Here is a 26,634-nt window from a genome sequence, read left to right on the forward strand (position 1 = left end):
CTAGAACTGCCTTGAGTGTAATATACATTCAATAAATATTGGTGGAATTTGCTTAGAATGTAGAAAGCTACAATGAACACACTTAATAATGAGAAAAGCCTGATAACTTACAAAATCATAACTTGTCTTGAACACATCAGTGAGCTGAGGTTGCAAGGCCATGAGGCAAACTGAATTTCAAAGCAAGCTTGGACACAGGAATTTATCACCCTTACCAGAACACAGGAGAAGGTTTCTGCCATACAAGTTAGTAATAAGACATCAGCTAAAATTTTATTTATTTTTTTTGGGGGGGGGGGACAAGATCTTGCTAAATTGCCCATTCTGGGCTCAAAAGTGCAATCCTTCTGCCAAAGCCTTCCAAAGTGGTAGGATTATAGTAGTTTAGCAAGTCAGATTGTTTTTCTGTAGAGATGACAAGGTAAGTAATGAAATGCTTACATAGTCTTTGCATCAGAGTTGCTAGAACAATTGGAGAGTCGTGTGCCAAAAAAAAGAAAAACACACACACACAACTATATAAAAAGTTAACTTGAAAGAGTCATAGACCTAAATGTGGAAACTACAGTATATAACTTCTAGAAAATAATGTAACTGAATTATTTCTCCAGAAGACATTAATGAGAAAATGAAGAGACAAACTACAAACTAGGAGAAAACAGTGACAAAACACACATCTGATAAAGGCTATGTATCTGGAATATATCAACATTCTGAAATTCTCAAATCTGTAGTAAAACAAATGAACTTTTTATAATGGGCAGAAGATGAGAACAGTCACTTCTCTAAAGTATACACACTTAGCAAACCACCACATGAAAAGATATCCAACATCATTACGCATTTGGTAAAGGCAAATTGAAAACACAATAACCTTCCACTAAACACTTATTAGAATGACTAAGATGTTGAAAATTGAGACTACCATGTTTTGGCAGGGATGTGACACAACTGAGTGTTGGCCCATATTAGGGTTTTTGTCCTAGTCCTAATCTGCTAAACAAATGGACAGTGAACGGCTTAAATAAAAGAGATAAGTGGTATGTTTTTTAGGGCTCCAGGAAGGTCAAAAACCATCTAATGGAATTCATCTGTCTGAGCTCAACCATGGCTGTTGGTGATGAACAATGCTAGTCCTGACACCAGCCACCTGCTTTCTTGATACTTCCGTGGCTTCAGCCAGAGTCACTAATTAAACTGAAAGCCAATTTTAGGAAGTCCCGTCTATACAGTCTGTACTGCTAACAAGTAAACACAATCATACTTGGACCCAGGGGAAGGCAACAAGGCAGTCCTCCACAGCAGAACAGCATGGAAGGAGGAAAGCTGTTCACTGCATGCTGGCCAAGAAGCAGAGAGCAGGAAGGAGCTGGGGATGAGAATACACACAGTCTGTGATCCACCCTTTCCAGTGAGGCCCCACCTCTGAATGAGTCTTTTGGAAGATATTTTAGATCTTACCATAACTTTCCATCCTAACCCCACAAAGCTTAGGTCCATATCATGCAAAATGCATTTGGTCTATCTCTAACCAGAACCTTGACAATTCCAGCACTGTTGAGAAATCCAATTCCAAAGTCTCTTCTGAGACTAAAGACAAACTCTTAGTTGTGAGGCCCTGTAAAAATAAAAAAGTTAAACACTTCCAATGTATAGTGGCACAGGACAAACATTTCCATTCCAAAAGGGAAGAATAGGGAATAGATAGGAACCACACCAAAGCAAGACTGAAAATCAGCAGCAGAAACATTAAATCCTGTACCAACATGTACAGGACCCTGGGCAGATAGTATTGTGATGTGAGCTCTGAAGGGCTTGGGCAGGCCTGCCCCTATAGCCTTGCTCGTCACAGCTCACATAGCCTCTCTTGGGCTGGCTCTGCCAGTGGCTTTCTTAAGTAGATGTTCCACATTCTTAGCATCTCCAACTTCCTGGGGTCTCTGCTGCACCTTTGGTATCACTCATAGCTGGCTGCACACACTGTCTTCTCATGGGCTCCTGAGGGACTGTGACCATACCATACATTTTGGCCTGACCTTCAATGCCTTCTGAAATCTGAATGGAAGCCTCTGTGACCTCATAACTCTTGAATTTTGCATGCTTGAAAAACCAGTACCAGTTGATAATATCATGGTTGATTACTGGGTTAATATTATCCCCTAGTTATTGCAGAATGATCAGGCCCACAATCTCTCAAATGAGTGGATGGCAAAGTCTTAAAAAAGAGTCAAGTGTTTTGATTTTAGGACTCTGGGAGGCTCCAAACCCTCTAATAGAATTCTAGATTCTCTGGGAGGTAAGACCAAACTTTTCTGTATTTATTTAGTTATCAGAACAAGAGTAGAGAATACTAAAGAAAGGCGGGAATCTGTCTTGAACGGCAGGGCTTTGGGAGTCCCTGTAAGGACTACTCTAAGTAATACATTATGTTAATTTAGGAGACCTATGTTATTGCCAGGAAGGCCTTCACCACAGAAGTGAGAAGCCTGCAATTACAGTCTTTATCTAGTTAATTGAGGTTGGAGCCACGTGTCTTTAGCTGTGACCTTGTCTTGTCCTTTGAGGTGCCAGGGCTTCACCCACCATTATAGTCCAGCCATCTCCAGACAAGGTGCCTAGGCCTTGGGCGGACTTACAAGTAAAAATGAAAAGCCATTTGGTTAATACATACTTTGCTCAGAGCCACTTCGTAGTTGTCTCCATAAGTTGACTACCAGCTTGAGCAGTAGCAAGGCCCTTCCTGGGACTGTGTCTGCAATGCTATGTGAGTACCTGGATGGATGAACTCGGTGAAGCAGTTCATTTGATAGCCCAGAGTGAGCAGGGTGTCCAAGGGCTTTCTGTTCAAATAAAAGTTTGTGCTTTTGCACCCTTGTTCCTGAGACAAGTGGGGTCTGGCCAATTCCTGAGATCTCTTCAAGCCATCTTTCCAGATGCAAAGTACTCGACTTACTTTAAATGTACTTAACTTTTTCACAACCACATTCTCTTTGCTCCAACTTTACAGGCACTTTGTTTCTGGCCAGGCTTCACATTATTCAGTTCTACATTTTGCTCCTCATTCTCACTATAATGTAGCTAAAAGCAATCAGCAGTACTCATGCCACAACTGAAAGGTTGGAGTGCCTTGATATTTCTTCTTTCAGATTAATTAGCCCACCACCCTGAAATTCAGCTTCACAGTCTTAGGATATGGGAAGAACACAGACAAATTCTGTGCCAAAATGAAATGCACATGATTCTACTCCATTTTCCAAGAGAATCCTTATTCTTTTATGAAATTCCTGAGCCTGGTCTTTACTGTCCACATTCTTATCAACATTCTGGTCTTCTGAGCTCTGACCAGAATCACTTACCAATGTCTGCTTGCAACATTCTAAGTCTTCTCCATCTGGCCTCTTCAAATTTTTCTAAACTCTTCCCATGAACAAGTTTCAAAGGCTTTTGAACCACATGGTCAGGAATAGTTACAGCAGCAATCTCAATTCTCTGGTACTTGTTTTCTGTATTAGACAATTTCTTATCACTAAGACAAAATCCCCATACCCACCACTTAGAGGAGAGGTTTATTTCTGGCACACACTTTCAGTGGGTTGGCTCCACAGTCAGCTGGCTCCAAGGCAAAAACTGCATGGCACAACAGGATGTGAAAGAAAGGGGTCCACTGCACTGCGGCCAAGAATTGGAGGAGCCGCAGATGAAAATACACCCATCCATGTCATGTCCCCTGCCCCACCATTCCCTACAAGGCCTTATGTCTAAACATGAAACTTTTGGGAGATATTTTATTTTTTGGGACAGGATCTCACTATATAGTTCAGACTGGTCTTGAACTCACTTTGTACCCCAAAGCTGGCCTCAAACTTGTGGGACTCCTCCTGTCTCAGCTTCTCAAGTGCTAGGGTTATAGGAGTGCACCACCGTGCCTGATGGGGGGGCATTAGATAACAATGATAGCACCACTATTATTCCCATTTTAGAGATGAGCAAATCAGTTATTAAGAATCAAACATTTTCTCCAAGGTCACACAGCCAACTACAGCCACACAGTTGGATATAGAGAGCCCTTCCCAGTCCTTGTCATGGCCCAGGAAGTTTATATTTATAATCCCTTGAAAAGTTATTGGAATTCTAGCAAGTTAATTCCAATCTACCACTTCCAGTGCAACCCATGGTGAGAATAAAGATACTAAGGCATATTTATAGCTATGGGGAGCCAAGGGGCTCTAAGTCCAGCCACCATGATGGCCATCCAGAGCAAAGGCCTTCACCCAGGACTGAACCCAGGTTTTATTAATTCATGAAGAAAGGAGTGGCTTGAGGATAAGATAAGTGACTGTGAGAATCACGGGAAGTAGGTGAACACCATGAGCTGGGCTAGGTAGAGGCCTGAAATCACCTCTGCAAATGCAGAGAGAAGGATGTGCAGAAAGAGTAGTCTGCATAACACAGTTGAGATAGTATCTAATGTTTTGGGGTCGGTGCTTCAGCTCTGATGTGTAATCTTTCAAGCCCCAGGAAGTCAGAGCCTCCAGACGACAGTGTGGAGCCTTGGCTCTTCATCTTGTCTTGTCCCGGCTCACACATGGAAACAATGGGGGCTAGACCGATACACATAGTGTAAAGCCAATTGAAGGGATAAGGAAAAGTCCCAGCTAGCTCTGTACTTGTCAATACATGGAAATAGGGTCAGGCTCAGCCAAAATGGAGACAACTGCTCCTCTTTCAAGGAGAATGGCCAGGTGGTCCTCCACAGTTGGAGCCAAGTTTCAGTGCAGGGAACATGACCTTATGGTCCATGCTCATAACCATTAACTTCTTTTTTATGTCTCTGAAGGACTGTGAATTATCAGAAAATTTCAGAGAAGTTGTCTAATCCCAGCACTCGGGAGACAGAGGCAGGAGGATTGTTGGGAGTTCAAGACCCGCTACAAAGTGAGCTCAAGGCCAGCCTGAACTGTTTGGCAAGACCCTGTCTCAAAAGGACCAAAAAAAAAAACAAAAAAAAGAAAGAAAGAAATTTTCAGAGAAGAAAAAAATCCTGTGTCCAAATTTGACGTTGACAGTCCACTTCCCTTATATACAGATGCTCTTGACTTACAGGAAGCATTCGTGCACAGTGGCTGGGGAGGATTGGACTCTGCATCTGGGATATGCATAATTCGGTTATTACCATTTGCGGATGGTATATGGAGCTGAGCTCTCCTTTGAAATCACCTTTGACTTCACATGATTTTGAGGGACAAAATGGACTCTTTCTCATTTTCAAAGGATCAGGGAGATTAAGGGACTTGCCCAAGGACATGGTGCTAATCAGTGACACTGTAAGGTGGCCATCCAACACTATGGGACCCCTTCCCTCTCACCTAGCCATCCCCTAATTCTTCCCCTTGCTTGGGAATTGTACAAGTAGCTTCAGTTAAGAGCTCATGCTGGCCTGTGCTCTTCACTCCTTGGGCTCTCCTGGTGCATTGCGTTTCTGCCCCCTTGGGACCTGGACAAGATCCATTTCTGTACACATAGGACCTGTGCCCAATATCTAGGGTTAGGGAATGTTTGTTGGCCGTGTGGTATGTGGTAAGATGTAACATTTCCCCCCAAAACTGTGAATTCAGGGGTGGGGCTCTAGATTATGCAGGTGCTAACCTCATCAATGGATCATCCCGTGAGTTCATGCTGAATGGCCTATGGGAATAGATCACTGGAGGCATAATCTGGAAAGGTGTGTCCTGCCTCAGCCCTTTCACCCCTTGTCTCTGGTTATCTCGCTCTGTCTGCTTCCTGACTGCTGAGAGGTGAGCAGCAGCTATACCCTGCCATGGCCTTGTGCCATGATGTGTCTGCCTTGGAACCAGCCGAACATGGCCTAAAACTTCTGAAATCATGAACCAAAAAACATTTTCTCCTCATTTATGTCAACTATTTTGTTCCAGCAACTGAAAGGTGACACAGAAAATTGGTATGAAAAATGGGTGTTGGTATGACTATAACTGACTGTGTAGTTCACAAGCCTTTAGCAGTGGTTTGCAGGAGTGGGGTGGAAAAGAGGTGAGCAGCAGCTATAAACTGTCTCAAAAAAAAAAAAAAAAAAAAAAAAACATAGTGTTTTTTGTTTTTTGTTTTTTGTTTTTTTTTTTTTTTGTACCAGGGATCAAACCCAGGATCTTGCACTTGGCAGGCAGGCGCTTATGCCACTGAGCTATATCCCGGCCCCTAAACATAGTGTTCATTACACTTCAGATTGGGAAATGACTCTATTGGGAATTCATGTTATAGGCTAGAAAAAAATACTTGCATGCATTTTTTCCATGCCCTCAGATTTTGTATGAGGCTGAATTTAAAGTTACTAGAGTAATTAATGGTGGAGAAAATTCTGAGGTATTGCATCATTCTAGGTACGGCATGGATATTGCTGCTTCTAGCTAGATCTACACTGGGAACCCAGATCAAAAAGCAGAGGGCAAACCTAGCAGTTTGGTCAGAAAGAAGAACATGTAAGGTTGGGGGACAAAGAGGGTGAGCTTGGTGGAGAGATTAGTGCTATTAAAAAGGGCCCACACTGAGCTTGATGGTGAGCACCTGTAATCCCTGTACTCTGGGAAGCTCAGGCAGGAGGACTGGAAGTGGAAGCCCAGCCTAAGCTATTTAGTGACTTAGCTAGTCCCTGTTTCAAAATGAAAAACAGTAACAGAAGAGTGGGGATATACCTCAGTACAAAGACCTTGGCTTCAGTCTCCAGTACTGGGTGAAGAAAGCCAAGTACTTTGTACCAGGACAATAGGAAAGACATTGTCACGGGATCTCAGGAACTAGCGGACCCCACCCATCCCAGGCTCAAGAATATAAAGGTGTAAACTGCTTTGAAAGATCTCTCTGAGGAGAGCTGCAGTGTGTCTTGCTTCCTGAGGGCTTCCTAGGGAAGTATTTCCCGGAGTTCAGCCATACAGGCACTCAACAGTTGCTGCAGCCACGGCCCAAAGGGGCCTGTCTACTGCTTGAGCTAATTGAAGACCTTTGTGTTGTCCATGTGGTGATTTTGCAGGCATGCAGAGTAGAAAAGTTGTTGCTTCATGAAGACTTCCACCCAGATTTCACAGAAAGGCCTGGGAGGCCAGGCAATGTGTCACTGGTCTGGAGTCACTGTTGAAAGCCCCTGAGATAATGATATATGGAGCTGTGGAACTGAGGCTGAAGCTGCAATGGAGACCCTATGAAGCTGCAGATGACAGGAACGTGGAACATCTGCCAAGGAAAGCTATAGGTAGCAAGAGGAGCCAGTACCCAGACAGGCCACCAGCAGAAACAGGAGTGGGACCCCTCAAGCTTTTTAGAGCTCACATCTCAGTGCCAGGATAACAGGTATGTGCTAACACCCCTGGCTTTGCCTTTTGATTTTTACAGGAGGTCACAGCTAAGAGTCACCTTAAGTCTCAAAAGGTACTTTGGACTTGGACTTTTGAGAAAAACTGGAATAGTTGAGACTTTAGCAACTTTGAGATTGTATTTTGCAAAATGAGGTGGCTGTAAGCATTCGGGCGGCCAAGGATAGAATGCTGTTGCTTAGAACTAAAGTATCCCCTAAAGTCTCACGTGGTCAGAGATGGGGCATTGGGTAAGAGATGGATCCAGAGGGTGCTAATCTCGTAATGGCTTAACCCACTGACATTTATAGCTGAATGGGCTATTGCGGGTGGGCCCAGCTGGCGCGAGTACATGACTGGGGACGTGATCTTGAAGAGTTCCTCAGGCCTCAGCACCTTTCTCTTTGCTTAGGCTTTCTCCCTGGCTGCCCTGAGCTGGACACCTGACCTCTACCATGCCTCTTGTCTGTGTAGCAGTGTTTTGGGAAGTGAAGGTTCATGTAGGTTCTCACCTCCTTAAAGGACTGATTCACTAAGCATTCACCTTAATGGGGTCCTGGAGGTGGGGCCTCATTGAGGGAAGTCACCAGGTACGTCCTTTTCTGGTGGTGGTTCTGGGCACGCTCTGGAAGCTGAGACGCCCTAGGCCCTCCTCTGCCTCTTATTCACCAGGAGGTGGAGCCCCTCTGCACCTCCACATGCTTCCCAACATGAAGTTCTGCCTCTCCGCAGGCCCAGAAGCAAAGGCGCCAAGTGACTCTGAACCAAGGCTTTGGAAACCACAGGTCAAAACAAACCCTTCCTCCTGAGTTTTCTCAGGTATTCTGTCACGGCGATATAAGCTAACACGCCTAGTCGCCCACTAGCTGGGAATGCAGCCCCGGAAGCTGAGTTGCACATGAGCCAGGGGGCCGAGGGCCACTGCTGAGACAGCAGCGGGACTGGGAGCCCAGGCCGTCTGAGCTGGGGCACTTGAGGCTGATGAAGTCACAAGTCACCCCGCCTCTCTGGCTTTAGGTCCCTCACCTACAAGTTGGTGCGCACGTGTGGTGGTGGGCGCTGAGCACGGGGCCTGGCACAAGCAGCATGAATGCCAGGTCCAAGTCTGCTTGGAGCCAGCAGGCTGAGGAACCCCCTTGTCCACCAACCACAGCGGGGTTAGGGGAGGTCTCAGTCGTTCCAGGCTGCTCTAACGAAAGTACCACGGACTGGGAAGCTTATACACAGCAGTTTTACTTTATTTTTTTACATTTAGTTTCTTTCTCTTAACAGAAATTTGTCAGAGCCTGGAGGCTGGAAGTCCAAGAACGCGGAGCAGGCAGTCTTCACGTCGGAGAGCTGCTTCTTCAGAAAAGGCACGTTTTGGCTGTGTCCTCAAATGGTGGAGACAAACGGGAGTTCTCCTTTGAGAAGGGCGCTAATCCCACCTGTGAGGGCTTCCTCCACCTAGCCTAAGCACAGTCCAAAGGTCCCAGTTGCTACACGTCATCATTAGGGTGAGGATTTCAGCAGGATCTTGGGGGACACAAGCATTTCTATCATAGCAGCAACTTTTTTTTTTTTTGTTTTTCTCCGGTACCAGGAACCGAACTCACGACCTTGCGCTTGCCAGGCAGGCGCTTTTGCTGCTGAGCTAAATCCCCAGCCCCTGTCATAGCAGCGACTCCTTGACCCCGTGCTGGGAGGCGGCTCCTCTTGGCAGGGAACAAGCACAGTGCTGCACCTGCAGTGTAGGTCACTCCAGCTTGGCCAGCTCCCACGGAGGGCACTGACGCTGCTTTCCTCTGGGGCCCAGGACACAGCTGCTTTTTCCTCCCAGGGGCCAGAGCTGAGGTCAGTACCCACCCATGGGGACACTAAGGCCCAGAGACAGGCACGAGCTTCCCGCAGCGTCCGGGTACACAGGGTGGGCACAGGCCTGAACTTCTTTGGAAGTGGAGGCCAGAGAGCCTGGGGAGCAGAAGGGGGCAGCCTGGAGAGAGCTTAGCTGGAGAAGTGGGGAGAAGCGAACTTACGGGGCACCTGTGGGCCAGGGCAGCTGCCTGGCTGGCCTCCGGGCTTCTGGAAAACCCAGTCACTCTACTTGGTCATCCCCAGGGCTCAGACACCTGCTCGGCCTGAGGCCCGTTCCGGGGCGGCCAGACCTCCTGCCTAGGTGAGGACTGGGCACACTCTGCCCTGGAAGGAGGGAAACGGCTCGGGGACAAGTAGGCAGGTAGAATGCTGGCTCTTCAGGTCCCTCCGTTTCTCAGGGGCCTCCAGAACGCACCCGGCACACTTCAGCAGGCCCTCCAGCCTCTCCTGTCCTGGTGTCAGAATAACTTGGCCCTGATCCCCCTGCAGCTCCCCAAGGAAAACAGTGGCTTTTCTTCATCTCTGTCCTGGCACGAGTGTGGCACACAGTAGGTGCTTAATAAATGGTGCCTGCAGGGGCCTCCCTCTGCCCAGCCCACTTATTTCTCTCTGCAGCCCAAGGCTGGTGGAGGCAGAAGCCGCTGTCCACACTGGGCAGCTGGTTGTCTGCTGATGGGCTCTGCCCTTCTCAGAGCAGGACAGCAGGGCACCTGTTACCCGTGACAAGAAGGCTGGATGGCCAAGATGCTTGCTCTGCTTGGCTGAGTATGGGCAGACGCAGCCAGGGCAGCTGTGCACCTCACTCCCGCCAGCTCCGCAGGGATGCTCTGTGCCCACAGCAGTGCTCACTTGTCCTCTCCTTCTTGAGCCCCTAGTGCTACTGAGCCCTCCAGGATTAGGCTGGGCATCTCAGCGGCTGGAATCCTTGGGCAGATACGGCTTTGGGAGGCTGATGGAGACCACTACAAAGCGGCTCTGAGCAAGATTTAAACTTAATCAATTGGCTTTCTATGATTACTTGTGAGTCCCAGGCCTACGGCCCTTGTCTGGAGATAGGCAGCAGACTCACAGTAAGCGAACCTCTGAGTCACTGGTCCCAGCTGAGGCCTGTGAGGCTGTGATGCCTCAAAGGACAAGATATGGCCATAGCTGAGGACCTCCTGGCTCCAGCCCCAATTAACAAAATAGAGACTGCTGTGGTGAATGTCAACCTGGCGATGAGACAGTTCTCCCAGTTAGCATAATTTACTACTTGAGGAAGTCTTTGTACCCTCCCAACGTCCTGCTAAGATTCCCACACTCTCCTTGTGTCCCCTTCCTTTGTTTGAAAACTAAATAAATAACGGCCACCCAAGTTCTTTGTCTTAGCCCCTAGAGAACCTCGAATTTTGCTAGAGGGTTCTGATCCTCCTGGAGCCCTAAAATGAAAACACTTGTCTCTTTTATTTAATCCCTTAATGTCCACTTGTTTGGGAGGTTGCGGGCCTGATCAGTCCTCAATAGGACACCTTGTTCCTCCTCTGTGAAACAGAAAAGGGAGACTCGGCCTGCTCACAGGGACGCCTGGAGATGAGTGCTGTGCAGGTAATGCAAGTAGAGTGGAGCTCAAGGGCCATCCAGTAGGTACTCAGGAGGTATGTTCCAGAGAGAACTATGGGGTCAGGGGTCACAGGTCCTATTCTGCTGCTAGGGCTGGTGGAGGAAGTGTCACCCAGGAGTCCCGTACCCCATGGGGGGAGAGACCAGGTCAAACATCGGGCTCAGGGGCCATGGCTTCCCCTTGGTTTGGAGGGGCAGGAGACATGGACTCTGCTCAGGTCCAAGGCATGCGACTTGTGGAACGATGCATCTCCCCACTGCTGCAATGTAAGGGCAGACTCACAGCAAGGGCCTTTCGCACACCTGAGATCGACTGTTTATTGATTCTGTTCAAAGATGCCATACATTTAAAGGAACTATTAACTTAAAAGATGTGACAACTGTCGGTAGATCTGTAGCATAGGACTGGGGGCTTCTGCTGGGAATTCTCATGACAGTCCCTGACTCACGCACTTTCAAGCAAGAGAGGTGCTCCCTGCAGGCGCTGGGTAGAAAGCAGAGTGTCTGTGACAGGGGCGGAGGACACCACTGTCCCAGCTAACACGGTGCATGCCCTTCCCAACCTGGGCCCTTCAGGGTCGTCCTGTTGCACACCTGCCTGTGAGGACTGAGGGTGCTCGGTGAGACTTGCTGCTGTCCACAAGCAGCCTCTATCTGCTCATGAGGAACACTGGTGGCAGCGAAGACGGCATTTTACAGATCTCCACAGGGTCAGAGGCCTTAAATCTCACTGTTTAGGTTCTCTGAATAGCAAATAATATATACAGATATACACCAAGACACAAGAGCTTGATATAGAGCATCTTAATCACAGAAAAGTTAGCCTTATTTAACCTTTGAAATCGCTGATAAAATAGTGAATGTGCAAGAAAGTTGAGTTTTAAGCAGGAATAGAGTGACACTCATTTTGGCGGTGGCGTCTTGGGGAGTCCTGTGTGAGGTTTCCTCCGCAGGTCACGTTCATCATCGAAACCCCTCCGCGGTGCACCCCACGTTCTGCACTCCACTCGCCTTGGGCGTCGCCTGTCTACAGGACCTGTGGCCCTCCCACCTGCCCCAGGCAGCGGCCAGGCTGAAGAACAGCAAGCTGCAAACAGAGCGATCACGTCCCAGAGACTGGTTCAGAGCCATCTGTGCCATAACTTATGTACAGAGGATGGCAGAGCAGGTGTGTAAAAAAGTGTAACTGTACATAGCCTTTAAATTAAAATCTTCAAAATCTTCACTCAGGAAATGGCATATAGTTTGTTTACTTAACTAGCAGGGATGAGACTGGTGGGAGACAATAATCAGCAGAAGAAGAGCGAGCTCCACCCACACCGACCCAGGAGCAGGTGAGGTCGGAACACTCAGACTGTGCTGCAGAGCTGGGCAGCGGAGGGCCGGCTCCTCTCCCCCACTGTCTTCCCACGCAGAGCTCCCGGATGCACTTGGAAAGGGCTGAGTCCCAGGCGCGATGACCAGCTCCTCTGCCTTCCAAGCACACCCGGAAGCAAGCTCAAGGGGGCCAGAGTCTTGTGCAGGTAGAGCAGATGCCCCAGGGCTGCAGGGACCACCGCTGCCTGGGTGAGGCTAACGGAGCTCCGGGGCCAGCCTGCCCATGGCCTGTCACTGGATGGCCTCCACATAGTTGGCGGGGTACAGGCCGACCTGCCCACTGTCCAAGCGTCCCTTGCACCAGCCCTGCTCGTCCTCATCTTCTATCTTGGTCAGCTCATCGCCTGTAGGATAAAGGGGGGCAGGTCTAAATTAGAGGGTGCCAAAGCCATGTACCGCTGGGGTCTCTGTGGAATGTGCTGCTAGGCCCACAGAGAGTGTGCATCCCGGGTGGAGGAGCAGGCATTATCCTTAGGCGGGGCATCCTAACTCCACCGAACCACATGCCAAGCTGCAGCCCTGTCACAGTGGCCTCTCAGGGCTAAAGGAGCAGCTCTGTCACAGTGACCCTGGGGGAGGTGGCTCACAAATGCTGTAATGGCTCGCCTGGACAGGCAGAGCAGGAAGGGTACACCCAGTGGCACCTGTTGTTTTTGAAACCAAGCAAGAAAGTGTCACAGAGTGGACCCAGGGGAGAAACTCGCAGGAACTTAATCGGATTTTGAGAATGAAGAGGACCCCACCCCCTGCCCAGAAGCCACATCCCCCAGGGACGGCCGAGGCCACCTACCGGCCTTGAAGCTCAGCTCATCATGCTCCTGCCCCTCGTAGTCGTACAGGGCCCGGACCCGCACTTCTGTCCCCGAGGCAGTGTCTTCATCAAACGGGTTGGAGTCGCCGTTGGCATCCGTGGAGGAGAAGGGGTTGTTGGACTCATCGTCGGACCAGTCAGTGGGGTAGCTCTGGGTCTTCTCATAGCTGCTCACACTGCAACAACGGAGAAGACATGGCCCTGAGCAGAGGGTGGCAGAGGGCGGAAGGCCCTGCCCAGAGCCCCTGCCCCTGTGGAGCAGGTGCAAGAGCCCTGGGTTGAGGGCTCCTCCTCCTGGCACGAGGCCTGCAAGGACGCATGCCCTCACGCTCACCCCAAGCCCCAACAGGACTCCCCACAGCAGCGCCTGCAGGATGCGTGCTCCGCACAGACCGCAGCGTATCTTCCTCTGGCGGAGCCTGAAAGGTTATCAGAGAAACAGGACAGAGAAACAGCACCAGAGCGTTAGGCGTGCCCCGAGAAGTGTAGAAGCCAGAAGTGGTCCGCAGTGGCCATCAGCCTGTGCCTCTTGCAAGCTCTGCTGGCTGCTTGGGGGTGGGGTGGGACAAGACCCGAGAGAGACCGCTGGACAGAGAGAGGGAGATGCTGAGCGAGCAAGGAGGAAATCAGAGGGAAGCGTGTGTTCACCAACTTTTTGGTCTTAATGTCCTCCTTCTCGCTGACGGTGCTGCCCGTGTCGTCCTCGTCTTCGAAGGGGTTGTAGCTGGACTGTGACTGGGCAGGCTGGGCGGGGTTGCTCGGGACATTAAGGTTGCTACGAGGAGAGAGAGAGCTTTCAGGGACCCCAGTCGGGGCATGGTGGGGTCTGGGGACTCCCAGCTGCAGCATCACAGAACCGGCACGTCCAGGGAACACAGCTCCGTCTGGGTGAGAGGAGCACGGGGTGCGAATACATGTGAGTTCTGGAGGACACGTCCCTATGCTTCGGCTTAGCGTGTTTCTGGCATCCAGAGAGAAGCAGCTTCCCTTCTTTCCTTGTGTCAGTGCAGATGGGGCCCCGGTGTGGGGTGGCGGCCCCAGCTCTCGGCTTCCGCACAGTCCCCTGCCCTCTGTCCTGCGGCGCCGAGCCGAGTAAGAGCCAGCACCCAAGCGCTCTCCGCACACAGTGCCGCCTCCTGCCTTTAGGTGGTGAGGGGCTCAGCCCTGGGCTCCCGAGCTTCCGCACTCAGGTCAGGCTCGCTGCATGGCCTTCTCCAGGGAGCGCGCAGGGCCCTTGTGCTCTGGAGACTCAGTCCATCCTCACGACTCCCCAGCTGCCTCCTGGGTGCGAGGCTGGTGGTGAGCAGGGAGAGGCCGGCAGCCAGGGCTTGGGAGGAAGGGGCGCAGGGCGTGAAGCAGTACAGGGGCCATGGCAAGAGGGCGCGGCAAGAGTGACAGCCCACAAGGCACTCCGGGCTGATGATCAGCCTCCCACTTCTGAGGCCAGGCCTGGGGCGGGCACTCTACCCTGGGCATCTGCTGTGCCTGACTGGGGAAGGAAGTACAGAAACGCCGCAACGCTGGGGGGACTGAGAGGCGGTGGGCGCAGCCTGCTTGTGCCCACAGAGGCACCACGTCTGAACCCGTCCTGACTACGAACAGCAGCTGAACAATGGCCTGCCATACGTGTGCCAGGAGCCTGGGGCCTCAGTGTCTGAGGCTACGGACCCGTGTGAACCTGGCTGAGGCTTCCCGGGAAGTCCTGTCGCCAGGAGCCCGTGAGTGAGCATGGAAGGCCTGAAATAGCACATACTTTCCAGAAGGTTCTACTGAGGACGGCGTCACCCCTCCTACCCATGATTCACATTCAGACCACAACGAGGTCAGAGATAAGCCACCTGCTTACCGAGGGGGTGATTTGGAAAGCGACACCTGATGCCCACATCCTTGCATCCCCGGTCGCCTCAGCTGATCGGCGCTGTACATGGCACGGGAATGAGGAAGCACCCAGCCTGGCAGCACTTGTGCCCAGCTCCATCCACACAGCACAGCGCCACGCGGCCATCTGTGCGCAGCCCTATCCTGGTGCCACTCTCTCCCAGGTCCGAGGCTGGCTTGTGGCCAAGGCTCCCTCTCTAATCTCAAGCAGCTGTAGCACCAGGCAGAAAGATGACCTTGAGAGATGCCCTTGGGCCAAAACCAGAGCGTAGAGCCCAGGATCTTCAAGAAAGATGCCGGGGGCCGGCGGGGGGAGGGTCCCGACACCAGGAAATCCACCAGCTGTCCAAGCCGGTGCTGTCCTGGGCAGAGCCGATGCCCAGGGGGCCCTCCGGCAGCCCGTGCCCTGTGGGTGGAGGCTGCGCGCAGCGCTCACCTGCCGGCCTTGTTCGGCACAGCCTGGTCACCTGTCTGGCTGATGCCTGTCAGGGTCACCCCGTCAGCAGCCTTCTTCTTCTCTCTCCGGCTCAGAGTTCGATTCAGATCCGCGGACCACTCCTGGACAACAGTGGAGGGAGAGGCGTCAGGACGTTCACCGGGTGGGTGTCACGGAGCTCACCTGCCCTGTGTGGTCAGTGCGCTGAGCCTCGCGGCCTCTGTGCTCCTGCTTTCCCGGTAGACCGGGCTCCTCTCCACCCACCCGTGGACGCAAACCACCTGAATAAGGGGGCTCCTCAGCAGGCCTGGTGTCCCTGCGTGTGCAACCCGAGGTCTACACCTGTGGTAGCCCCGCCTCCTGAGACACGCAGGTTTCCCAGGAAACAACGAACAGGGCTGACTGTGTCCTGAGCCCCACGCCTACGCAGCACGGTGCCCGGCCCCCAGCCCCTTCAGGCCTGCGTGGGCTCCAGTAGCTCACAGGTATCTTGGAGCCTCCAGGCTGACAGGAGCCTGCACGCCAGAAAGCCTGGCCAGGGCCCCGAGTCCTCTCCTGAAGCGCTGAGGGTGACAAGTGTGCTGCAGGGATCCGAGCACTTGGCAAACTGAACCCTGGACTACAAAGAACACGAGGGACCGGGTGTCCTGGACACCTCCAAAGCGGCACAGAGGGCTCTGACCTCCGTCCCCCAGGAGCCCTTCCTTTTCAGCCCCAGTGGCATGCGGGGTGCCGGCCAAGCAGAGCAGGCCTTTATCTCCAGGCCCTGCCATTTCCCGCACGGAACAGGCTTTGGAGCCTTGCCGGGACGCTGGCGCCCTCTTTTGGCAACAGAGAGGGTCCTCGCTCTCCGTGTGTGCAGGTGCATGGGCACACCCAGCGCACAGGCTTTCGGTAAGTTCTCCTTCCTTCGCTCCTCACTTGTCAGACAACTTAGTTAAAACCTGGTATCCCTCTGGCCGCAGCTCTGCTCCCACTCCTAACAGGTCCTAAGATCAGAGCTGTCTTACAAACGTCAAGTTGAATCTGTCACTTTGTCAGATGAGGAAACTGAGGGCCAGAAAGGAAAAGGGACTGGCCACATACTGTGGGTGGCAAATCTGGGCCCTGACTCCAAATCCAGGTCACCTTGTCTAGTAATTCCTCTTGGTCACCTGTGAGTACAGATCCACCCAACCAGGCGGCTCCCATGGACCGAGGGGCCCAGCATCAGCCACTGGGGAAGCAGGGGCCGCCCTTCCCTGCCAACCCTGACAGAGCTGCCTTGCTGCTCTGCTGCAGAACAGTGACCGTCCCACACACGGTGTGGGACGAGGACACCCAGGAGTTAGCCGTAAAACACTTACTTCATCCTTGTGGCATGGAAAATAAAAACAAATAATTTCATTAGAGAAAGTCAGGTGTGGTCCCGAATCAATAGCAAAAGTGTGCACAGGGAGACGAGAGTACTGGTTCCCACAGAGACAAGAAACCTGGGGGGGCTCTGGCCAGGACCCTGCCTCCAGGGAGCCTGCCCATCAGCTATTCCTCCTCACGATCCGCTCGCTGGGGAGCAACAGGCATCTCTGAGGGACTCAGGGCAATTTCACATTTAGGGTCCCAGTGAACACCCACAGGCCGAAGTGCCTGCAGAGCCCATATTCCAGCTGAGCACACCCCTTCCCCACATGTCCCTGGGAGGAAAGGCTGCCTGCACCTTTCAGGGCCACCCCTCGGGAAGGCCCCACCCATACCGCCTCCGGGGCCCAGTGGAAGGAGTGCCTCCTGCTCCACGCCCCCTGCTGGGAGGTGCTGGGTGGTGCAGGGCACGCTCCTGCTGCCACCTGCAGAGCTTGTGAGGTCCAGAAAACACAACCGTGGGAGTAGGGAGTGACACAACTCAGGCAGAGAAGCTGTGCGGGGTCCCTGGCAGCAGTCAAGCTAGCAAGAGTCACCATGAGGGTCCAGGGCTGATGGCTCAGCAGGGACCAGGCCACTGCCCTGGCCCTACCTGTGGGTGTCATTCTCATTTCATACCAGGAGATGGGGGCTATATAAAGGACAAGGGGTTTGCTGGAATTCTACGGCCGATGAATTGGGAGTCGGGAGCTGTACCTGGGCTCTGGCCACCCTTAAATCCAGTGATGCCACAAGGCCATGCCTCAGGCCAAGGGGCCTTTTCCTGGGGAAGGCATTGGCCACAGCCCTGCAGGGCCCTTCCCAGAGCTCAAGAGGGGACAACCAACATCACATGCTCAGCCAGCCACAAGGAGAGGAGAACCCCTCCAGTAGCCCTTAGCCACTGACTTCCAGTCTGTTTTCCGGGGCCATATGGAGCCTGGTAACCCAATTCTAGGTTGGACACATCCCAATATCGTGTCACACCCTCAATCTGCAAGACAGAGATACTGGAAGGGTCAGATTCACCACATGGGGAAAGGGGACAGCTTGTCCTAAACCAAGATGCACCGGGTTTTCTGCTCAAGATACCAAAAAACTCCCAATGGGTGAGGAACAACGCCTCCCTTAGCCCCATGAGAGCTGGTCGGGGCACTGGTAAGGGGACCCCAAGCTCCAGGAGCACGCTGCTAGGACATAGGGAAGGGAGTGCCAACAGGTGGTGCACCTCAGTAGGAAGCGTATACTTGCACCTTCCTTGCAGATGAAAGAGACCTGAGGCAGCGTTGCTGTGCACACCCACCGTTAATACCTCAGCTCTGCACATGGACTGCCCAGTAACAGGGCAAACGCCAGAACACAGGCTGGGATGCACCGCTCACCAGGGACACATGGGTCGCAGGCACAGCACCTCCTCTTACCTCGAACTGCGGCCAGTTCATGGCCATGCCTGGCCCGTGATTGGCTCGGAACCACCTCAGGTCCTCCACTGCATCAGCCGCTTTGATGCTCTGTTCCAAGTCGCGGTAAATGGTTTTGTAGCTAAATCAGAGGAAGAAACATGGCTCTGTGGGAGGCAGTGACTAGCTAACATTCATCCTAGCCTGGTGCCACCAACCTTAGGCCCTATGGTCTCTGCAGTTCCCATGTGTCTACTTCCCAGACAGATCAGGAACACCTGCCTCCGGAAGATCACCCGGCAGCTGGGTGCACAGATGGGCAGCTCTGCTCTGCCTGAGGCTGTGTGCAGGCCATGCGCACCACCATGTGTCCCTCTGAGTCAGGCAGAGTCAAGGAAGAGACAACTGCACGGTGTCAGGAGCCCCAACCCCTCCAGCCTAGAGCCAGCCTACGCAATTCAGAAGATCTCCAAAGAAAAGAGGGTAGGGTGGAGCTACAGCTCAGTGCAAGGGCCCTGGGTTCAAATTCAGTACCCAAATAGGGAGGGAGGAAGGATGATAGAAATCTGGACAAGACACACATACAGGGAAGATGACATGACAACATGGGAGAAATGGCCGGGAGGCTGGGGCATGGTGGCCACAAGCTGAGGAAGTGGAGAACTGTGGCAGACACCAGGAGCCTTCACGGAGCATGGCCCAGCCCACTCCCTGAGTTTGGACATCTGGTCTCCTGAACTGCGAGGCAGAAATGTCTGTAGTTTAGAGTGGCATGGATGTTGGGACTCTGCCCTAGGAAGCAATTATGCCACCTGGCCCAGAGTGGGTCTGCAGTCTTGGACAAATGTGCCTACACACGGCACAGGGGTCACCACACACAGAAGAGCTGGCCACAGTCCCAGCTCTGTCGCTTGCCAACTGTGCAGCAGCATGCAGGTCACTGAACCTCACCCAGCCTCAGTCTCCTCATCAGTAGGAACAACGTGGCCCCCTTCACGAGATACCATAAACAGTAAATGAGCGGTGGCAGAGTAGCTCTGATAATGACTGCTTCTCATGTTTTTAATAAAGATGACAGCAAAGGGAATGTAATGTCCCATTAACAACGTCTTAACATGTGATCCATTTTTCAGCGGTTTTGCCACATGGATGACAGCAGACGTCTGTGCTCCTGTCAGTACAGACTTCAAGGCTCAGACAGGGACCTTGAGCACAGCACAGAAGAGAGAACTCAGCTTCTGGGCCAGAATGCGGAGCTGCGTCTCACAGGGCCTGTGCTTCCCCTGGGGCCCTGAACCCCCAAGAAGTCAAGGCCAAGCTAGCAGCAAGGGTGAGAAGGACCGTCCTGGACAGGGTCCTCTCCCCCAAGCGGATTTCACACCCACCCACTGTGGCTGCTCCGAGCTGGGAGTGCTCAGCACTCACAACCCCACTTCCTGCCTGGACCCACGGGCAGAGCTGGCAGCACAAGCCCCACCGCATCTACCCAGGCAGTGGCCAGCAGGCCTACCAGGCTTGCCACAGGCCATCGCCCCAGCGGGCTGCCCTGCGCTGGGACAGGTGGGCTCAGGACAGCAGCCGGGAGAGCCCTGGCAGAACGTCCTCTGAGGCCTTCAGCACAGTATCCAAGTGACACTGAGTCACTGAACAGCAACCTGCCTCTGACATCATGGGGAATCTTACCTGGCCGAGTTTGACAGGTCCAGGTGCTTCTGAACCTCCAGGAGAACCTCCCGGAAGAAGCGCAGCCGCTTCTCTTCAAACTGCTGGCACTGCTCGAATACCTGCTCCATGTTCTCCATGTACTGGGGCGTGGCCTGGTCCAGCTCCTTCAGGGCCTTCTCGTACTTGTCCTTGGTCTACATACAACCCGCGCAGAGACAGAGGTTCAGGTCCACCCACTGCCCCCACTTCAGCCACCTGCCCTGTGGCTTCTCAGCTCTGCCTGCCGAATCCAAACCTAGAACAAGAGCTCTGGAGTCAGAGACCTCCAGGCTCCATCCCTGAGCTTCTGCAAGGGAAGCCACAGTGCCGCCACCCACGGCGAGGCCAGACGGGGCGCAGGGAGGGGTGGCCACCCTGGAACCCTGTGTGCGCAGTGCCGAGCCCATCACACTGCTGTGCCTCTGGGCCTCAGACCTGCCCCAGCAGGAGTGGCTCGAGGGTCCCCTCAGAAACACAGGCACGGCTTTAAGTGCCAGGTGGGGTGGGGCCCGAATCCCAGAGTGCTCACTTATTGTTGTGGAGCCTCGCTTTCCTTACTGGAAAATTCAGAGATGTAAACAAAAGGCACACAGCTAGCTACATGAAGCAGGCATTTGCAAGCCTCATCCTTGTCGTCCAGGACACCTTGCCACTGCTTCCCAAACTGTCCAATGAGATGGGAATTATGAAGAGCAATGTGGCCTGTGTCAACAGAGTGCAGGGCCAGCTGGGAAACGCACACGATTCCTAAGAAGTGGCTGAAGTGAGCACCTGGCAGGGTGTGATCCAGGTTGGTGACACCCACACAGACCGCCGTGCGCCCCTCCCCCTGCACCCCACCAGCTCACTGCTCTGCAAGCCAGGTGGTTTGGGGGTGACAGAAGGGCTGGGATCACCCCTCTATTACAAGGCTTTCCATTATAAGACCCTAAGAAATGAGCATGCAATCAGGACCCACTCAAGAACTCTGCATTTTCCGACAACCGCACAGGGCCTTCTGAGGAAGGACCAGGCCCTCCCTGAGGTTGAGGGCTCTGAACACCTCTGTTCCCCTAGGACCCCGAGTCCTTGCTCCCACCCTGCTCAGGCCACTGTACACCCTTTGGGTGCTCCTGAAGTCCCTTTTCTTGAAGCCTCCCCAGCTTCCTGAGGGCAATCTTACCATTCCCCAGGGCCCCAGCCCTGCGCCTGCCCCTCCTGCACCCGTGGTTCTTGCTGCCCTCTGTGTCCTGTCAGATGGTTCTGCCGGCCTTCTCTGGGAGCATAGGAAAAGCCTCCCGCCAGAGCTGCACAGAGCTCCACAGCCCCGGTGGTTCTTCAGTAATATCACCAATGCCGCCCTGTGCCACTACCCTGACCACCCTGATGCCCGTGCGGGGTCCAGCTCAACCCTGAGACACAGTGCCTCCTGCAAGCTCTGGGAGGGTCACCAGGTCAGTGCTCCAGCCTCAGATCTGTGCAGATCACGCTGGACTTGGTCCTACCCCAGCACAGGCTGAGTGCTGAGCAGGGTTAGCATCACTCAGGAAATGTCCACACAGAGAACCTTCACCGACTCACAGGAGCGGCGGCCTGCGCCCTCCGAGGATTCCCACCTAGTGCTCTGTGCAAGTGGCTCCTTCCTGCAGCAACCCAAGCTTCCTTCAAGGCTCCCCGGGGAGTGCACACACCACCTCGCTCTCCTGAGCACAAGGGTCACCTGTACCCCGACCTCCCCAGCTCTTGGTTCTCCCCCTCATCTCAGACAGGTGCATGGCTGTGCAAGGTCACGTGCTAAGATGCTGTCTGCATGGCCCTGAGAGCAGGGCGGGTCTCCTTCATGTCTATCCTTCTGTGCAGCCATCCAGGCAAGCAGCTGCCAGAGGTTTACTACGTGACCGACACGTGAACAAGTGCCACACTGACGCTCAAAAACTAAGCATATGATTTACCTTCAGAACATCTTGCTTGCATTTCTCTATTTTGTCTTGAAGTTTCTTGAGCTGTTCTGGGTTGAGTGACGGGTCTGACTTGCTGTTGGCTTCTCGGGAGATGGCCATCTTCTCTTCTTTGCAGGCTGCGTGGTAGGCTTTCTTCGCTGCTTCTACCTACAGGGAGAGAGAGTTCTGCATGGCACAGAGCTGACAGGTCAGGCTCCTCACCAGAGGGCACGCTGACCATGGTGTGTGTGCTGTCAAGGTGAGGCCAGGCAGGACACACTGGAGTTGCACTCCATCACTGCAACTACTTGTGACCAACGACCCCGCTCTGCAGATATTTACCAAGGGCTGCTCTGGGTGACATGTGGGCCAGGCCCTGGGGACACAGCAGAAGATCACGGGCCTAGATTTTCAAGAAGCTTCTACTTGATTCGAGGGAGCCAAATGCAGGGGACAATATAAGGCTTTTAGGAGGTACTAAGAGGAATGGAAGAAAATACAGCAGGGAAGAGAGACAGGAGACACCATGGGAGGGAGGGCAGGATTTTATATGGAATGGGTGAGAAGATGTGGACCCAAAGTAAGGGAAGTGTGTGCTCAGGGAGCTGCAAAGGACAAACTCGCACAAGTGAGGGATGAGGCTGTGCTGGGGAGGCACAACTCCCATGGTTTCAATGCCTATTTCACTTACACACACACACACACACACACACACACACACACACACACACACTCCTACTGTCCCCACTGATTTAAAAGAAGTTTTATGTGAACCATAGCCACAGATTGCTCTCCAGGAAGAGAGATGAGTGGGAAGCAACTGCCTCTTGAAGTGGGGAATAGTTTAATTACTACTGGGTTCAGGGCAAGACGGGAAAGAAAGGAGAGATGGCAAAATGCAAGATGTAAAGGGAAGGCTGTAACAATCCAAGGGTGGAAGCAAGTCCTGGATGATTCTGAGGATGGCACAGCAACACTGGGTCAAGCCCGGCGGAGGAAGAGAGTGTCTAGGGAGCAGTGGGGCAAGTCGCAGGCAGGTGCAGTGCACAGACTGGGGGTCAGAATGGTAGGCGGACCGCCTCCAGCTAGCCAGGGCCTGACCAGACCCAGTGACTCTGCCTTTAATTTTTAGAAAAAGGAGTAGCCGCATGGTTGGCAAACTGGGGAGAAAACCCATGCAAGAGAAAGAACAAACTTAAATGAATGCGTGCTACTAGTCCAAAGGGACTGGCACATCTAACAGACAGGTGTCCAGTAGGCGAAGCCCTGCTGGTGATGACAGCTGAGTTTTGAGTGCTCCACCACTGAGCAGTGTGACCCTGCATCCTGGTCTGTAAGATGGGCTGGTGAGGATTCGACTGGAAGAATGCACAGAAGGCACGTTTGCCCTGGGCTTCTGGCTGAGGGGCAGCTGTTCCTCTACCAGGTGTGACAGCCACAGAAGGTCCCAGGGTGCAGTGCTGGAGGGAGTACTGGCTGTGGCCGTCAGCAGCAGGGAAGCCTGGCTAGGAAAAGGCCCAGGGAGGGAGGTACCTCTTTCAGCTTCTTGGCCCAGGGCTTCTGGGCTTTGCGGAAGCTGTCCTCTGCTTCCTTGGTCTCCTTGAAGCCTCCCATCATCTGCTTGTGAAAGGCTTCCTTCTGCCAATTCTTAATCTTCTCAAAGTCTTCATTCATGAGCGAGGCCTTTACCTCCAGGTGCAGCTCGCTGACTCTCTCTGCCTCGGATGTGAGGGACACCCAGGCCTTCTCCACAGTCCCATACTGCGGCCCTGAGCCAGGAGAAGAAGCTGGTTACTGACACCGGGCAAAGACAGGAATTTCCTGTTAACCCTGGTCACTCGAATGGAGCAACCTGATCCACACGTACTTCCTGTATTTAAAGCACTACGCTCTGACACTGAAATCTCTGCATCTTGAGAGCCTTAATGTGTTGACAGTGGCCAGAGAATGGGAGCCTGCTTAAGTGAGCTGCCCTCTGTCTCTCTTCCAGGCTGGTCCGAACCCCCCCAGCTCTGCTCTCAGCCACCCCTCCCGCCAGCACAGTGCTGTGACTTCCAGCTGGGCCACTTCCACCCACTTTCGAGGCCCAAGGCAGCCCTGAGATCACCTGCAGCATGGAGGAAGTGCTGTGCAGGCTGAGGAAGGACAGAAGACCTGAACCTACTGGGACCTATGTGCAAGCCCCTGGGAAGCACAGCGGGGGTCCAGTCGCCTCACTCCCTCCTCACTGTCCCGTCCCCAAGGCTCAGGAAAAAAATCCTTAATCTGGGCTGTCACTTAAGGGGGACGGGTGGCAAGAGCTTTGGCAAAGCCAAGAACGAAAATAGACCCAGGCTGGGACCCTGAGATGTTCACAGGGAGTGGTAGTCACTGAGCTGAGTAATGGTGGACTGGAGTGGGACATAAGACTCTAGGGCTGCGGGTTAGCACAAGTGTGACCCTGAACTCTTAACGTGCTAAGACTACAAAGTGAGCATGCTCTGAGGCCGGCCTCGGTTGGCGCTGGTGTGGACACATCCACAAGGTGAGCACGGCAAAGGTGACAGCTGGAGCTGAGGGGACTCAGCAGACAGAGCTGAAGCAGTGACAGCTGCGATCAGCTGAGAGAGGGGACCTGTCCCTGCTGCTCTTCATCCAGGCAGTTCCCTAGCTGGGGCCACCATGCTGTAGCAGGGCTGTACTTGGGCCCCTCTCACGACCTGCTTCAGCATCTGGGGAAAGGACGGGCAGCTTCTGCTGAGCCTTACCTGGGACCTGGCCTCCCTGCGCGGCTCCTCCGGGGTCAGCAGCCAGGGTAGAAGAGCCAGGCCCAAACATTCACAGGAGCTCCCCACCATCACCCAGTTCCCCAGGAGTGGCAAGCGTGACCCCCCCCACAGAGGCACCCGTGGCAGGCCTCAGTGCCCTCTGAGCTTCTCTGGAGGGAGGGAACACCTGCAGTCATGCCCACTGATACTGAAGCAGGAAGGCGGCACTCTCACCTCCCAGTGTTATCTGATTTGCTACAGGGCCCGGCTGGCAGGTAGCCACTCTCAGTGTTAGAAAGCAAGGTCCCTCCACCTACAAAACTCCGTCACATGTCAGCCTGCAGCAGCGCTTTTTCCTGTTCCAGGTCAGCCCCCACGTCTAAGTGTGTTCTAAGGACAAGGGTCTTGCACAGAGGCTGTGCAAAGGGCAGTCTGGTGTCCCCAGGGAGACGTAACAGAAGCTCACATGGTCTGGGCCTGCTAGATGACGGGCACCCTCGCCCAAGTGAGGTGCACTCCCACCTGCATCTCACGAGAGAGGAGCCTGGCCCAGTGAGCCCCGGCAGGTAAGCAGCTAGTGTGTGTGCCCACGCTGCCCTACCCTTCTCCACAAGCTGCCTCCAGCGCCGGGCCCATTCGGTGAGCTGCTGCGCGTATGCCTTCTCGATGCGAGCGCGCTCATGGAGGCAGTTCATGAGGTCACTGCACAGGCGGTGGCCATCGTCGATCCTCTTCACAGTTCGCTTGTAGTTCCCGACCTAGGAGACACAGGGATGCTGCGAGGCAGATGCGAAGGCAGACGCGAAGGCAGCTGTCCCTGTGCGGCTTCTACGGGGAGTGGCAGGCTGCCCCTTGCGGCCACACAAACAGCTTCTGGCTAACCACGCTCGCTCCCGCGCCTGCCCTGCTTCTGCTTTCATTAACAACAGAAACACAGTCAGAGGCACAGCCTGAAAGCGCAGGCCTCGGGGGCGCGGGGGACTCTCACACAGCGGGCGCTGGGACGGCTTCCCACAGTTGGTGACATCCAAGAAGGCGAAACTAAAGATCATGCTTTGTCAAGGGCAAGGTGAGTTTTCCCTCCTTTTTTTCCGCATATGAGAGGAGAAAGCGGCTAACCTAAATTAGAAATAATGAGAGGGTAACTGAGAAAGTGCTGGGATAACTGGGGTGAGAATCAAAACACTCACTATGCTTCACCCTTTGAGCGGCTGACTTGAAAGGGATAAGGCAGCTGTCCCTGACACCGGGCCAGAGAAAGGATCTATTACCCCACCATCCTTTCTCTCCACCTGTCTCCAAAAACTGTAGCCACCGTCTCATCACACTGCCTTTTCTCGCCGCTTCTCCCGGGGGTGACAGCACTCCCTGTCTAGACTCAGTCTGGAGGCTCCTCGAGGTCACATGAACGTGTGCCTGCTTTGGAGCCACAGCGTCCCCTCCTTGCAGTGCGGCCACAGGCACTCTCGCGTCTCTCTGTCCCACGCCGAGCCAGCCAGGTGAGGAGGGGGGAGGGGGAGGGGTTGTCGGGAAGGGGACAGGAGTGAGACCCGGAAAGGGGACAAACACACGAGCCCTGTATGCACACCAAGGGCAGAGAAGATGGCTGTGGCACTGCAAGAAGAGCCATCATCCTGGAGCCCAGGGCCGGACAGGCTGAGGGGATGGGCCCTCGCACAGGCTCCTGAATCCCGCCCATCGGCAAGACCCCCAGAGGCCATGAGCCTGGACCGCCTTCCCTAGGGGCTGAACTGCTCAGGGTGGGATAGCTCGGGGCTGGCAGGTGGGCAGCTCCTCGGCACACAGGGCTGACGCTGAGCTGCGGCCCCACACTGCAGAAGCCCCTCCCCACAAGGCCGCCTCAAGCACTTTCCCACCCACTGCCAGGGACAGCAGGTGCTCGGGTCGCGGACCTGGTGCAGGAGGAGTGAGGTCATCGTGGCCTCATTCAGCCTTGACGGTCACCATGACATTCTGACCCAGGGTGGGTGTTTGCCTTCCCCATCCCAACAGATCGTCAGATCACTGAGCACCATCAAAAAAGGTATCCTGGCTCCCCAGAAACCTTCCCACTTCTCTGACTGGATTTCGGGAAAAGAACATTTGCTAACGAGTCACATGTCGGTGCCAGTCATCAGCACACCCAGGGACTGTGGTTCCCATTTCAGGGG

At 53.5% G+C, this 26,634-nt stretch overlaps 1 protein-coding gene across 2 annotated transcripts in view; it reads right to left on the reverse strand.

Annotated features, from left to right (window-relative positions):
- Positions 1-11,112: 11,112 nt before the first annotated feature.
- Positions 11,113-26,634, reverse strand: part of Pacsin2 (protein kinase C and casein kinase substrate in neurons 2) — an 89,490-nt gene continuing 73,968 nt past the window's right edge. Inside the window, exons 3-11 of one of the 2 annotated variants that reach the window (XM_013511482.1) lie at positions 25,065-25,221; positions 23,250-23,485; positions 21,729-21,884; positions 19,777-19,952; positions 18,115-18,235; positions 15,317-15,438; positions 13,655-13,777; positions 12,982-13,178; positions 11,113-12,535 (exon numbers count right to left, since the gene is read on the reverse strand). In XM_013511482.1, coding sequence (XP_013366936.1) covers positions 12,423-12,535; positions 12,982-13,178; positions 13,655-13,777; positions 15,317-15,438; positions 18,115-18,235; positions 19,777-19,952; positions 21,729-21,884; positions 23,250-23,485; positions 25,065-25,221 — 1,401 coding nt within the window. In that variant the 3' untranslated portion in view covers positions 11,113-12,422. The remainder of the gene's footprint in view (positions 12,536-12,981; positions 13,179-13,654; positions 13,778-15,316; positions 15,439-18,114; positions 18,236-19,776; positions 19,953-21,728; positions 21,885-23,249; positions 23,486-25,064; positions 25,222-26,634) is intronic. The other variant, XM_013511483.1, reaches the window with a different exon arrangement.

Source organism: Chinchilla lanigera, unplaced genomic scaffold, assembly GCF_000276665.1.
Source record: "Chinchilla lanigera isolate Chin_1 unplaced genomic scaffold, ChiLan1.0 scaffold00012, whole genome shotgun sequence".
In the NCBI taxonomy this organism is placed as follows: Eukaryota; Metazoa; Chordata; class Mammalia; order Rodentia; family Chinchillidae; genus Chinchilla; species Chinchilla lanigera.